We start from the raw sequence: 14,006 nt of genomic DNA, 5'->3' as shown, positions 1-14,006 counted from the left end.
GGGGCTGCATGGGGGCGGGGGGATACGTTTTGATCTCAGAGTCAAAAATATGAGACGAAGAAAAAGTGTCGATTTCTTAGAAGAAATCTGACATTAAAATTTCAATTTTGGAATCAAAATGTGAATTTAATCAAATGTTACAGAAAAAAGTCCAAACCTGTGAAAAAAAATCCGTCAGTGTTTCAGTTTTATGAAACCATTTCGAGACGAGGATTTTAGGGGTTAATAACGTTTGGGCTGAGGACATTTCCACGTCACTCAAAACTATGTCCTTCAGTCCTTCAGTCCATCAGTCCATCAGACCATCAGTCCCTCAGTCCTTCAGTCCATCAGTCCATCAGTCCTTCAGTCCATCAGTCCATCAGTCCTTCAGTCCTTCAGTCCATCAGTCCTTCAGTCCATCAGTCCTTCAGTCCTTCAGTCCATCAGTCCTTCAGTCCTTCAGTCCATCAGTCCATCAGTCCCTCAGTCCCTCAGTCCATCAGTCCATCAGTCCCTCAGTCCATCAGTCCATCAGTCCCTCAGTCCCTCAGTCCATCAGTCCTTCAGTCCATCAGTCCATCAGTCCATCAGTCCTTCAGTCCATCAGTCCATCAGTCCCTCAGTCCATCAGTCCATCAGTCCTTCAGTCCATCAGTCAATCAGTCTCTCAGTCCATCAGTCCTTCAGTCCTTCAGTCCTTCAGTCCATCAGTCCCTCAGTCCATCAGTCCTTCAGTCCATCAGTCCCTCAGTCCATCAGTCCTTCAGTCCATCAGTCCATCAGTCCCTCAGTCCATCAGTCCATCAGCCCCTCAGTCCATCAGTCCTTCAGTCCTTCAGTCCTTCAGTCCATCAGTCCCTCAGTCCATCAGTCCTTCAGTCCTTCAGTCCATCAGTCCCTCAGTCCCTCAGTCCATCAGTCCATCAGTTCCTCAGTCCATCAGTCCATCAGTCCTTCAGTCCCTCAGTCCATCAGTCGTGTCTTTTCCATTTCTTCTATGTGTCTCAGTTCAGTGCGAATGTCTTTGTTTTGACCACACTGACGTCCTGGGTTTGTGTCTGAGTGTTGTCCAGTTGTTGGAGTCTCTTAAAGTCTGTCTCGGTCTTTTATGGACCCCAGAGTTAACCCTTTGATTTGGTTATCAGCCTCAAACTGTTGAAATGGAGTCAGAACCATCTGAAACACCAGATGACTCCAGTTTTACTCAGAACGCTGAAGGACGGGACAAGGACGTGACAGGTGACGATAACGTCCATTATTTGGACATTAACTCATACGGTTACGAGTTGAACACAACTCAGGATGGGATCTGTGAAACCGTTGATGACAGAGAAGATCCGGAGTCCGACAGTGCTTCAGAAAGTTGGGAGGAGATGCCAACGTACAACATGAGTGATGAAGACATGACGGAGACGTGTTGTAGTCCATCGAACTGTGCAGATCTCTCCTCCATCTTTAAAGACTCATCGCCTGTTTCATGCCTCCACTCAACCGAAGAAACCCTCAGATTTCAGGGCTGCGACATCTCACCCGATTCGTCCGCCGCAGACAGTCCTCCATCTGTGAATCACGAAGAGTGGTGTCTCTGCGATCTTAACCGCAGCGTCCTCACGTCCATCAGGCAGCAGGAGGAGCAGGTACACCGGCGGATACGTCACCGTCGCTCCAAAGATTTTTTAATCACTTTCACAACCTCTTTTTTCAGTTTTGTTCCCACAAGTTTGAGGTTTCCTGCACCTTCGTGTCTTTACTTCCTGTTGCTCTCTGTGGACGCTCAGCTGACTGCGGCCTTTTCTTTAATGCACGTCATATGTTCACATGCACACCTTCAGTGTTCACATGCACACCTTCAGTGTTCACATGCACACCCGTATCCTCTATGAAATGATTTTTCTCTTTGATTGGACTCCACAGAGAAGACACTGGTCCAAAACATGGATCAGACTCGGTACTGTCTATCAGAGTCCAAAAAATCTGATCAACTGCTGATTCAGGTTTCAATAATCAGGAAATACCGTTGACGTTGAAAACATGTCAGTCCGATTCTCTAAACGCTGGACTCTAACAGTGACGCTGGTGTGCATGTTCCAGTTTTGGTGTCTCACAGAGACAGGAAGGTGTCCGGGGTGAAATATTTGGAACATTTTTTCCAAACGCTAAACTGAGACATTTTTGAGTCCATTTATTGGATCCATGCCTGTCAATGACTTGAAGTTATCTTCGTCCCTTGGACACAGCTGGAGTCAGGATGTGGTTAACTTAGCATAGCAGACAGATCAGAGGCAGCAGAAAACAGCCAGTGCAGATCTGTCCAAATCCAAAACTATACCTTCAACCCATTTTATCCATTTAAAGTCCTCACTAACATGAAGGAATGGACATTTTTCTTGCATTTTTTATGTCCTTCAGGCTAGAACATCATCAATCTATTTGTTACTATTATTTTGTTTTGCAGACTCTATAGTTTTTAAATATAAACCTCTACAGACAGTTGAGACTGCGTTCATGGCGGTCTAACTTCCTGTAAAGGAAAACTGTTTAAAAATACAGTGACATCTAGTGGGTTTTTTCAGCATAACAAACCTAAACTGAATGTTAGAGAAAGCTCAGTCAGGTTGAGTTCAGCTCAACACTTTTTTTCATTCGGATTAAGTGACTCAAAATGTGCTCTACCAAATGGCAGAGTCGGACATCAAAGGGTTAAATATGGTGATAACAGAGTGAGGCTAAAGTTAAAAGACCCCTGTCCAAAGTCATCAGCAGCTGCTGATTCCTGACAACGGAGTGGAAATAAGTCAAATAAAAAATAGTCCCTCACCAGAGCAGAGAACTGGAGTGAATCTGTAATGATCTGAGAGCTATAACTGCTAAAATACGATCAGTATATATTCAGATTTCACCCTGTCCGCCGGCCTGTCTCTGTCCCTCCGTCTTGCCATGGATGTCCTGAGATCTATGTGCTGCTGGTTGTGTCTCCAGGCTGAGGGCGGGAAAAGAGCCGGGGCAGTGGCCACGGTGGTGGCCGCCGTTGACCTCGCTCGTGTCCGTCAGCCTGTGCATGTCCCGGGCAGTCCGGCTGAAGAGGAGGAGGCTGTAGAGGCAGAGTTCAGGCAGGCCGCCGCCGCCGCGGCTGCAGATCAACAGTATCAAGCCAGCTGGACAACAACAAGAGCGCAGGCTGGGCAAATGCTCACCACTGCTCAGGAGGTTACACCTGAACCGACCCCGCCGCCGCCTCAGGTCAGCCGGGCCTCCAGAGCGAAGGAATGGTGACATTATCAGGAAATTTGACCAAAAGATCAGATCAACATCTTTATATCAGAATCTTTTCTGCTGCACTGTCAAATGATTTTTAGGGTTCAACAAACAATTTAAGATTCAACAAAATAATACAGTCTATCCAATAATGACCCCCAGGTGTCCACAGAGTCAACCGTAAATCCCAGGTGTCCAAAGAAAATTAAAGACTCCCAGATGTCCATGATCATGATATTGACTCCCGGGTTTGAATAAAAATATGTTTTTGTGATTAAATTTCTTGTAATTACAAATTACTTGGCAGTGCTTTAAGATAATGACTCTAAAAAGGTCAATCTGAAGGGACAAATCTCTTGATAATTATACCATTATTTTCAGTACTTGTAGTAATAAGGTACTGTTGAAGACATTAACATTTATATATTAATACATATATTAATTCTTGAGATCTTCCTGAGTTGTAACTCTGAGTTGTGAACTCTGTTGGTTACTCCAGATTCAGAGAGCGACGGACATCTCCGTCCATGTGGACACTGGTCTCACTCCGTCCCCAGTTCCACATTTCACAGTTTCTAAAGTTTCTGTCCCAAAACACGAGCCTAGCTCTGAGGTAAGAGAGGCGACTTCAGGCAAGCAGTACAAACCAACCTGTGTGGGCTAAAGGGAACTCTTGCCCAGAGAAAACATGTGGAGACAACATGTGGACTAAGGAACAGTGTTTGAAATTACGAAATAAACTGTAGTCATGAAAGCGTCCACTGACCCCTCACTCCGCCCACCCCCCTTTAGTTACTGTTGATGATCAGCCTTGAAGTGTTTGCTCCTGAGACGAGCTCTGTACCTGACAGACGGTATCACCTGAGCTCACCAGCTCATCAGCCATTTAACTCCTGAGCTGGTTAAAAAAAAGTCCTGTGGGTCAAATTGTCCTGATACATTTGAAATCTGACATTCAGGACCAACTCCCACACGGTGGATGTTCAGTCCTGAGCTGAGCTTCTTTCTCAGCCTCGGCCGTGTCTTGTGAAGTTGCTCATTGCCTTGTACTTATGTTTTTTTAATGCCACAGAGCACTGAAGTCAGATGTTGGCCTGAAGTGATGCCAGGCTACATTGTAAGCAGTTAGTTTGAGGATGTTAACAGTTTATGACAGAGCAGAGTACGTGTCCCTCTTCAACACGAAGAAATCCAAAATGTGACAGCTGTGACGAGATAGTGTTGCTGAGCTCTGATTGGACAGTGACAGCTGTGACGAGTTAGTGTTGCTGAGCTCTGATTGGACAGTGACAGCTGTGACGAGTTAGTGTTGCTGAGCTCTGATTGGACAGGCGCTGTTTAGCCATCAGTCATTGGTTACTGCTTGCCTGAAATGCAGACCTGTTGTGAAGTGTAGTGCAGAAATTGTAAGAATGTCTTTAAAATAACAAAATGAATTCACCTTTAACCTCTTGACCCCAATAATCAGTAAACATGCTCCAGAACCTTCCTATTAATATTTTGATTAAAAATCCCCCTGATTTCCCCCTCTGGTCGCTTTAATCAGACTAACGTGCGTAGATCTCTTCCTCTGCTGTGGTTTAACACAAACTGTAAAAAAAACCAACACATTTCATTGATGCTGGTTCCTCCTCTTTGGGTCGGTCAGGTTTCCATCGCCGGCTCTGCGATGGCCACGCTGCAGAAAGAGTTATCTTCATCCTCCGCTGCCGCGAGAAAGATCATCAAGCCCGTCAAGTCTCCCACTCCGTCCCGCTCTATGGCGGAGACCAGAGAGACGCTGGAGCCCATCCCCCCTCCGTTCAAGGGCCCGACAGAGAAATATCATTTAAGCACTGAGTTACAGACGGGGGTGGTGGTCTCAGGGGGCGTTTATGAGGACTGGGGAGCCCAGGTTTGTAATCTGGTTTAGTGGGCTGGATCTGAACAGGACAAGAAAACCTGATGAGTATATGAAGGTCAGATCATCTCTGTGGTCCAAACCAGCAGTAACGGATCAATGTTTCTTCAAAACAAAGACATCACAAAACAGGGTGTCTGCAGGTCCTGACAAAGTCATACATTTAATTTTATAAATATTATGCCTTAAAAGTCATTAAAAGGCCTTGAATTAAAATTTGTGAGTTCTTAATTGCCACTTACATTTGATAAAATTTAGTTAATCCATCTTTAAATATCTTTTTGTCAAAGTGAGTAGAACTCTTCTGTGTGAAAGTCACATTTCTGATGTTACAAATATTTAATCTGCCACTGAAACTAATTCTCTCACCTGATGGTGAAATGTAGAATAATCTATCTCACTCTTAGAACAATATTCCTGTAAAAACCTGCCTTGGCACAGGATGATTTGTCAAAAAAAAAACAGTCTAAATCCTTGTTTAAAATGATCTTGAACTGGTCTTGAAAAGCCTTAAATTCAAGACTTGAAGACGCCCTGACTCCAAATCTACAGTGGAGAATATCATGACTGCTGCTGTGTATATTCATGATCTCCTGATGATTATTCCTCATATTTAAATGACCCCTGCGACTGTTATTCTAGCACCATCTTCTGGCCACTTTTTATGCACAACATTAAATCTATGGGTCAGGATTTTTCTCTCGAGCTCCCCGGAGCTTGAATCCTTTGGACTTTAATGGCTTTTTACGTTTTTAGGACCGCTCCAATCACATGATGTGGAATGTGGACAACCTTGCACACAAAGAGATCTACTCGTTGACCTTTAGTCTAGATCTTTAGAGGTCAGGTTTTCTTGATTTGTGTGAAAATCAAAGATTTTTTTTCCCCTCTAATCAAAACTTTAACATGCTCATCAATGCTATTGACAACCTCATTCTCACCTCTTGAGCCCGTCCGGCCTCCTCTCCATCTGTCCATGCCGTGTCTCCTTCATATGCTGGTTGTCAACTTTGAGTTGAAAGTCTTGTCCAGGGTGTGTTTGCTCTGTTGTGTCCATGTCGTCGATTTTAGGAGCATCTTTTGTTAAATTGTAGCGCTAACAAACCAGTGTTTGTCTGACAGGTGGTGGAGGCAGCAGCCATACCTTCAGCAGGTGGCGCCGTCGTCCCGGCCACACTGGTGTCGGTGAGTTGCTTTTGTTCTCCTCAAAACCTCTAAACATATTCACACCCCGTGGGACATTTTCTAAGTGTTGTGTTTTGTCTGCAGGGCTTGAAGAACACAAATGTGACGGAGGGCGAGTCGGTGAGCCTGGAGTGCCAGATCAGCGGTAACCCCACGCCCACCATCATGTGGTTCAGAGAGGACTACAAGATCGAGAGCTCCATTGACTTCCAGATCAGTTATGTGAACGGATTCGCCCAGCTGGTGATCCGCGAGGCATTCGCCGAAGACAGCGGACGCTTCACCTGCACCGCCACAAATGAGGCAGGAACTGTCAGCACCTCTTGCTACCTGCTTGTCCAGGGTGAGTAGAAAAATCATCCATCAACCGAACATCACTTGGTTTGCATCTTGTCCCTCACATCAGGGTTCCAGTCGATGCTCGTCTTAAAAGCCACTGGATTCATTAATCTAAAAATTAGACCTTAATTGGTTAATTGGTTGGTAAACAAAACAGATACTCTTGCGATAATGTAGTCTATGTCCATTGTCTTCCATGTGTTTTACTCCTTAAAAGGGTTGCTTTTTTTTTTTTTTACATTTACCACGGACAACCCTTTTCACTTGATAAAAAAGTAATGTTTCATGTTAAAATAAAGATTTGGATAAAATAAAATTGTCCTTCAACTCTGGTTATTAGAAAATTGGTCTTAAACTTAATTCTGAGTGGCATTTAAAAAGTTTTATGAAGTCCAAAATCAGCCTTGCTTTGAGCTGCTTTTAATGTCCCTCTGAATTTAATGACCTCTGGAAGACCTCTATTGTGGGTCCTCCTCTGTTTTCACTTCATATTTTATCCTTTTATCTATATTTTATTTGTACTGGGAATCTTTCCTGTTCATCTTGGTGCCTCCTGCCTGAGATTAACCATCTGTTTGTCCTCCAGTGTCTGAGGACATCGAGAGCAGAGAGGAAGTCGCTGCCATTACTGAACATGTTGAAACTGCTGCAAAACTGTGAGTTCAGTCAAATTAATAGTTGAGATATAAAGACAGCGGTACAGTTCAGTCCTGGTGATCTTAAAGAGAGATTTGTATTTTCAGAGTCACGGAAGAAGCCAAAGAGGAGGTGGTCGAATCAGACGCTGCGGCCGCCGCTCCCTTCTTCATCAAGAAACCGACCGTCCAGAAGCTGGTGGAGGGAGGAAGTGTGGTGTTTGAATGCCAGGTCGGGGGAAGCCCCAAACCACACGTCATCTGGAAGAAGAGCGGCGTGCCGCTGACAACTGGATACAGGTATGTGATGTATCTGGTTGTGATGTCCCCAGAGAAAGATTCCCAAAGATTTAGGTGTTTTCTTTTTTTTTTTGGATGTACCTCTTACTGTAAACCCAATGTCTCTGCTGTCCCTGAGTCTGTGACTGACCTAAATTTTGGGGCAATGTGTCGTAAATGATATACTGGACAAATATAATGTGTGACCTTGACAACATGAAGTCCTGAGTTTGAATATTTTACTCAATGTATATAAAACTAGCTAAAACAGAATATGTGCACTCTCGACACACTGGAGACACTTTGGAAACCTGTGATCAAGGTTTCAGAGCACGCCGCAAATCATTATCTTTAAACACTGGAAAGATCAAGTCAAGTCAAGTCAAGTCAGTTTTATTTATAGAGCCCATTATCACAAAACATGGTTTGCCTCAGAGGGCTGTCGTACAGTGTACGACCCTCACATCACCTGAGGAGAAACTCCCGAAAAGAACCCTTTTAACAGGGGAAAAAAAAAAGGAAGAAACCTCAGGAAGAGCGGTAGAGGATGATGAGGGATCCCTCTTCCAGGACGGACAGACGAGCGATAGATGTCGTAAATAACAAATGAAATACAATCATGGCAAAAAAGGAAAGAGAAAGAGAGAGGGGGAGAGAGGGGGAGAGAGGCACAGCAATAATAGAAACAGATGCATGTCATATTACAATATCCCCAATTATTCACATAATTTATACTGAAACAGTCAGTCAACAACTTGAGCTCTATTTCTGGCAAAACTTTAGGAGAAAATAAATCATCTGAATAAAGTTTGTTTAGATTTTGTCTGTAATGAATACTTCATCCTCTAGGAGGCACTATTCATCACTGAATAGCCTTCACATGCTCTGTTCTCTCTGATGTCCATCAGATACAAAGTTGCCTACAAGAAGGAGACTGGAGAATGCAAGTTGGAGATCTCCATGACCTTTGCTGATGACGCCGGAGAATACTCTGTTTTTGTCAAGAACCCACAGGGAGAGGTTTCAGCCTCCGCCAGTCTGCTGGAGGAAGGTACACAAGCATCTGCATCAATGAAATCTAACATCACAATGAAGTCAGACTGGAGAGCAAAAGTAAAAGATATGAAGGAAAGAAGCTCTGTTTGCAAAGACTTTACTTCAGAAAACTGTCTCTTCCCTGATGTCAGGGTTTGCCTGAACGTCTGTAACACTTAATGCTTTGTTTTGCTAACAGAAGAATATGAAGCCTACATGAAGACACAGGAAGCAGCCTTTAAGACTGAAGTGACAGCCGCGGTGCAGGAGCCCAAAGTGGCAGATGTTCCCCCTGTTGTTGTTACGACGATGGAGCAGATGACCACCACTGTTATATCTGGGCAGGTAGGAGCACCTTTAGACATGGTTGGAGGTTCTCTTGTAGCAGTTTTGGAAAATGTAAATATTTCATGGTACCTTGGAACTTAATTGACCCTCTAGTAGAGGACTGTGGGGGCCATAGTCTGAACTCCAGCCCCCCGAGAACCTTTGAGTTGTCTGCCATCAATTAGGACAGTCGACCATGTAGATAAATAGATAGAAATTAGGGAAGCAAGTTGTAGCAATAATAGAAATACTTTCATATATTTAATGTGTTCAGGGTTGAGTTTTTAGTTTGAACAGTGGAAATATTTCAAAGTATTCCAATAATTTGCAAAAACTCCATTCTTGGCCCAAACACTTACTGACTTGGCTTGACAACCAGGGCTTTGCCAATATTTTAACATCCAACCAACCAACCATTAGCTATTGACTGACAGTCACCAATGAAACAACAAAATCACTGTCAAGAACTCTGAACAAGTCACGACCATATTTTGTCTCACCTGCAGGAATTCCATTTGTCTGCCATTGAGTTGAGGATCATCCAGGAGATCGAACTCCGCATTATGAAGATTACCTACAGAGAGATTGTGACAGAAGACGGAGAGTTGATGGTGACCGCTGACCCCACCGAGGCCGTGCAGCCCGCCTTTGACACTCCCGTCAAAAACTACAGGATCATGGAGGGAATGGGCGTTACTTTCCACTGCAAGATGGGTGGAATGCCACTCCCAAAGGTAGTGAATACTGAAGAAATAAAAAGTCTAATGCAAATCTGCATCTGAAGGGATTTTACATTGGCATTTTGTCTTCTGCTAGATTGCTTGGTACAAAGACGGACAGCGCATCAAGCCTGGCGATCGTTACCAGATGGAAGTTCTTCAGGATGGGCGTGCCAGCCTTCGTCTGCCTGTGGTTACACCAGAGGATGAGGGCGTGTACACTGCCTTCGCCTCCAACATGAAGGGAAATGCCGTCAGCTCTGGGAAGCTCTATGTAGAGCCGTCCGGAACTGGGACACCTCAGAGATACACCCCTCAGCCAGCCATGCAGAGGATCAGGTAATGTCTCAAATGACCAAAAAGTACTTCTAAAGTGTAGATCTGTGGACACCTGGAAACCAACAACTCTGCTTCTCTCTCAGGTCCACATCTCCTCGCTCTTTGAGCCGCTCACCTGGACGCTCTTCCAGCCGTTCTCCTGGACGCTCTCCGGCCCGCCGTCTGGATGAGACAGACGAGGCTCAGCTGGAAAGACTCTACAAGCCCGTTTTTGTGATGAAGCCTTCCTCATGTAGATGCTCTGAGGGGCAAACTGCCAGATTTGACCTGAAGGTTGTCGGCAGACCGATGCCTGACACTTACTGGTTCCACAATGGTGAGTACACTGTTAGTAAATCTTTGTTAAGGTGTTCTTGAGAAGATTTGTAGGCCTCACAATAACCAAAATCTGTACATTGCTTCCTTAGGACAACAAGTGGTTAGTGACTACACACACAAGATAGTAGTGAAAGAGGATGGTACCCAGTCCCTGATCATTGTCCCAGCCATGCCACACGACTCTGGAGAGTGGACGGTCGTCGCTCAGAACAGAGCTGGACGGTCATCAATCTCCATCACTCTTACTGTTGACGGTAAGATTGCAGTTCATCTCAGACATTCTTTTAACTCTGGGCGTTTTTGAAACTTATAGAGTTTATTCACTTTAAGGTTTCCTGGTCATTTGTTTTCTGTCTTTTTCAGCTAAAGAAACGTTGGTACGCCCCCAATTCACTGAAAAGCTGAAGAACATCAGTGTTAAGCAGGGCACTCTGGTCGAGTTGGCTGTCAAAGCCATCGGAAACCCGCTGCCTGACATCGTCTGGCTGAAAAACAGTGACATTATCACCCCACACAAGCACCCAAACATCAGGTATGTTTGATTTGGATTCTATATTAAATAAAGTAGATTTTTTTTTCCATGACCCTAAAGACTAACGTTTCAAGAACCCATTCCAAAGTATTTGTCAAAGAAAGTGTACTTCTACATTTTAGTTAAGAAGGAAATGTTAAAGTTATGACATATCCATCTTCCAGGGTGGAAGGAACCAGAGGAGAGGCCAAGTTCCAGATTCCCTCAGCAGCTGGCTCAGACAGTGCCTGGTACACCGCAACAGCCATCAACAAGGCTGGCAGGGACACCACTCGCTGCAGAGTCAATGTTGAGGTGGACTATGTTGAACCTGAACCAGAGAGGAAGCTTATTATTCCCAAAGGAACCTACAAGGCCAAAGAGATCGCTCCTCCAGAGGTGGAGCCTCTTCACCTGCGATATGGTCAAGAGCAGTGGGAGGAGGGCGACCTCTTCGACAAAGAGAAGCAACAGAAACCTCAGTTCAAGAAGAAGCTGACGTCTATCAGAATGAAGCGCTTCGGTCCAGCTCATTTTGAGTGCAGACTGACCCCTATCGGTGACCCCAACATGGTGGTGGAGTGGCTGCATGACGGCAAACCCCTGGAAGCTGCCAACAGGTTGCGCATGGTCAATGAATTTGGTTACTGCAGTCTGGACTATGAAGTTGCTTATGCCAGAGATAGCGGCGTTATCACCTGCAGAGCCTCGAACAAGTTTGGAGTCGACCAGACCTCGGCCACACTGGTCGTTAAGGATGAGAAGGGCCTTGTTGAGGAAACACAGCTTCCTGAAGGCAGGAAGGGAGCACACAGAATGGACGAGATCGAGCGCATAGCTCACGAGGGAGGACCTGCAGGAGTCACTGCTGAAGAAGAAACTGAGAAAATTAAACCTGAGATTGTCCTACTTCCCGAACCAGCAAGCGTGCTGGAGGGCGAAACAGCTCGATTCCGCTGCAGAGTGACTGGTTATCCTGCACCAAAGGTTAACTGGTACCTCAACGGACAACTCATCCGTAAGAGCAAGAGATACAGACTTCGCTATGATGGTATTTACTATCTAGAGATCACCGAAATCAAATCCTACGATTCAGGAGAGGTCAAAGTGGTGGCTGACAACAACCTGGGTTCAGCTGAACACACCGTGAAGCTGGAGATTAAACAGAAAGAAGACTTCAGAACTCATCTGCGCCGCGCTCCAGAGGGTAAGGCAGCCGAGGCCGCACCTGAACCTGGAAAAACACAATTCGAGGTGGTGAAGGCTGAGAAACCCTCAGAGGACTCTCAGCTGAAAGAGGTTGTCAAGCTCAAGAAGGCTCAGAGGATTGTCCACGAGAAAGCAACGGAGGAGACAGAGGAGCTGCGGAGCAAGTTCAAGCGCAGGACAGAGGAAGGTTACTATGAGTCCATCACTGCGGTGGAGCTTAAGTCCCGTAAGAGGGACGAGTCCTACGAGGATCTGCTGAAGAAGACTAAGGAGGAGCTGCTTCACCACGCTAAGGAGAAGGAGGAGGCAGAGAAGAAGAAGGAGGAGGAGCGCCGCAAACTCACAGCTAAACCTCTAAAACCAGAGAGGGTGAAGCTTTCAGCCAGCATGGAGGCTCCAAAGATCCTGGAGCGTATTACCAGCCAGACAGTCGCACAGGGCGACGAAGTCAAATTCAGAGTCCGGGTTGTCGGTAGACCCGATCCTGAGTGCCAGTGGTTCAAGAATGGTGTTCAACTGGAGAAGACTGACCGCATTCACTGGTACTGGCCTGAGGATCATGTGTGTGAACTGGTGATCAGAAACGTCAGAGCCGAGGACTCAGCAAGTATCATGGTCAAAGCTGTGAGCAAAGCCGGAGAGACTTCAAGCCATGCTTTCCTGCTGGTCCAAGGTAACACAATCCATGACTATCTGCAACTTACAAATAATTCTGCACGAGAATTGTGTGTTTTTCTATTAAAGGTTTTGTTGTTGTTTTTGCAGCAAAGCAAGTCATCACCTTCACACAGAAGCTGGAGGACGTCAACGCAAAAGAGAAGGACACCATGGCCACCTTTGAGTGTGAAACCAATGAGCCTTTTGTCAAAGTCAAATGGCTAAAGAACAACAGGGAGATCTTCTCCGGAGACAAATACAGGATGCACTCTGACAGAAAGGTTCACTTCCTGTCTGTGCTGATAATTGACATGAGGGATGACGCAGAATTCACCTGCATGATTGTAGACGAAGACATCAGCACAACTGCCAAGCTCAACGTTGAAGGTGAGTTAGTTAACAGCAGTCCACAGTCAGAGAGGACAGTGCCTAAACATTAAGCTTTTATTCAGAGATGATGAACACATGAGGCTACACATCTGTAACTACACATCTGCATTACATTTTTGAACATCTGGTTCCAAGGTTTGAGGTTCACTTCTAAAAAACTGAAAAAGTTTCCTCTAAGTCTCTCTAGTCAGGCAGAAAATGTTAAGTCTTTTTGTGAAGGAACTTCTTTTGAATAAAGCACATTTTCTCAAGTTTGCTCAAGTGGTCTGCAAAGGATCACTGTGTCATGTGGTCCCTGACGTACCTGCTGTATTCTGTGATCACCAGGAGCCCCTCTGGAGATCCTGAAGCAGCTGGAGAGCACAGAGGTCCCTGAGACGTACACTGGAGAGTTTGAGTGTGTCGTGTCTCGTGAGGACACTGAAGGCAGCTGGTTCTTTGGAGAAAAGATGCTGTCTCCCAGCAGTAAATACGTCATGTCCTCCCGCCGTGGAAGACATACCCTGTCTGTCAAAGACGTCAAGAAGGAGGACCAGGGAAAATACACCTTCAAAGTGGGCGAGTTCAAGACAAGTGCCTCACTGAAGATGAAATGTGAGTAATGAAAGTGACTACAATTTTTTAACTTTTTTAGTCATTTTGGGGCCAATCGATCCAACCAAAAATATATTCCAAAGAAAGACATTTTGACTTCCAGTGAGAATTCTGTGAAATTTTGAATCACAGCTCATTCTGTGAGTATTCAGAGTCCTAACGGCTTGTGAAAAGAGGCTGTTACAGTCCAGCAGACCTGGTGTGGATACTCTGGAAACTCTCTCAGATGTGTCTGGGGTGAAAGGAGATGGTGGGAGGGGGACGATGTTGGAAGCCTTTTGGACATGCCAGACTTTGCAGATGTCCGCTCTTGTAGCACCACAACATACCTC

At 45.3% G+C, this 14,006-nt stretch overlaps 1 protein-coding gene across 1 annotated transcript in view; it reads left to right on the top strand.

Moving 5' to 3' along the window:
• The window catches only part of ttn.1 (titin, tandem duplicate 1), a 194,389-nt gene that overhangs the window by 13,334 nt on the left and 167,049 nt on the right, over window positions 1-14,006 (top strand). Inside the window, 19 exon segments of the mRNA XM_042494071.1 lie at window positions 991-1,073; window positions 1,128-1,619; window positions 2,962-3,222; window positions 3,737-3,850; window positions 4,886-5,131; window positions 6,260-6,322; window positions 6,407-6,665; window positions 7,248-7,317; window positions 7,405-7,596; window positions 8,484-8,626; window positions 8,810-8,955; window positions 9,444-9,671; window positions 9,754-9,995; window positions 10,079-10,311; window positions 10,403-10,567; window positions 10,677-10,845; window positions 11,010-12,706; window positions 12,799-13,077; window positions 13,408-13,674. Of these exon segments, the coding sequence (XP_042350005.1) occupies window positions 991-1,073; window positions 1,128-1,619; window positions 2,962-3,222; window positions 3,737-3,850; window positions 4,886-5,131; window positions 6,260-6,322; window positions 6,407-6,665; window positions 7,248-7,317; window positions 7,405-7,596; window positions 8,484-8,626; window positions 8,810-8,955; window positions 9,444-9,671; window positions 9,754-9,995; window positions 10,079-10,311; window positions 10,403-10,567; window positions 10,677-10,845; window positions 11,010-12,706; window positions 12,799-13,077; window positions 13,408-13,674 (5,349 nt within the window).

Source organism: Plectropomus leopardus, chromosome 10 (genome assembly GCF_008729295.1).
Source record: "Plectropomus leopardus isolate mb chromosome 10, YSFRI_Pleo_2.0, whole genome shotgun sequence".
Classification (NCBI taxonomy): Eukaryota; Metazoa; Chordata; class Actinopteri; order Perciformes; family Serranidae; genus Plectropomus; species Plectropomus leopardus.
The sequence above is the reverse complement of the archived record's forward strand: the minus strand, read 5'-3'. Positions and strand labels throughout refer to the sequence as shown.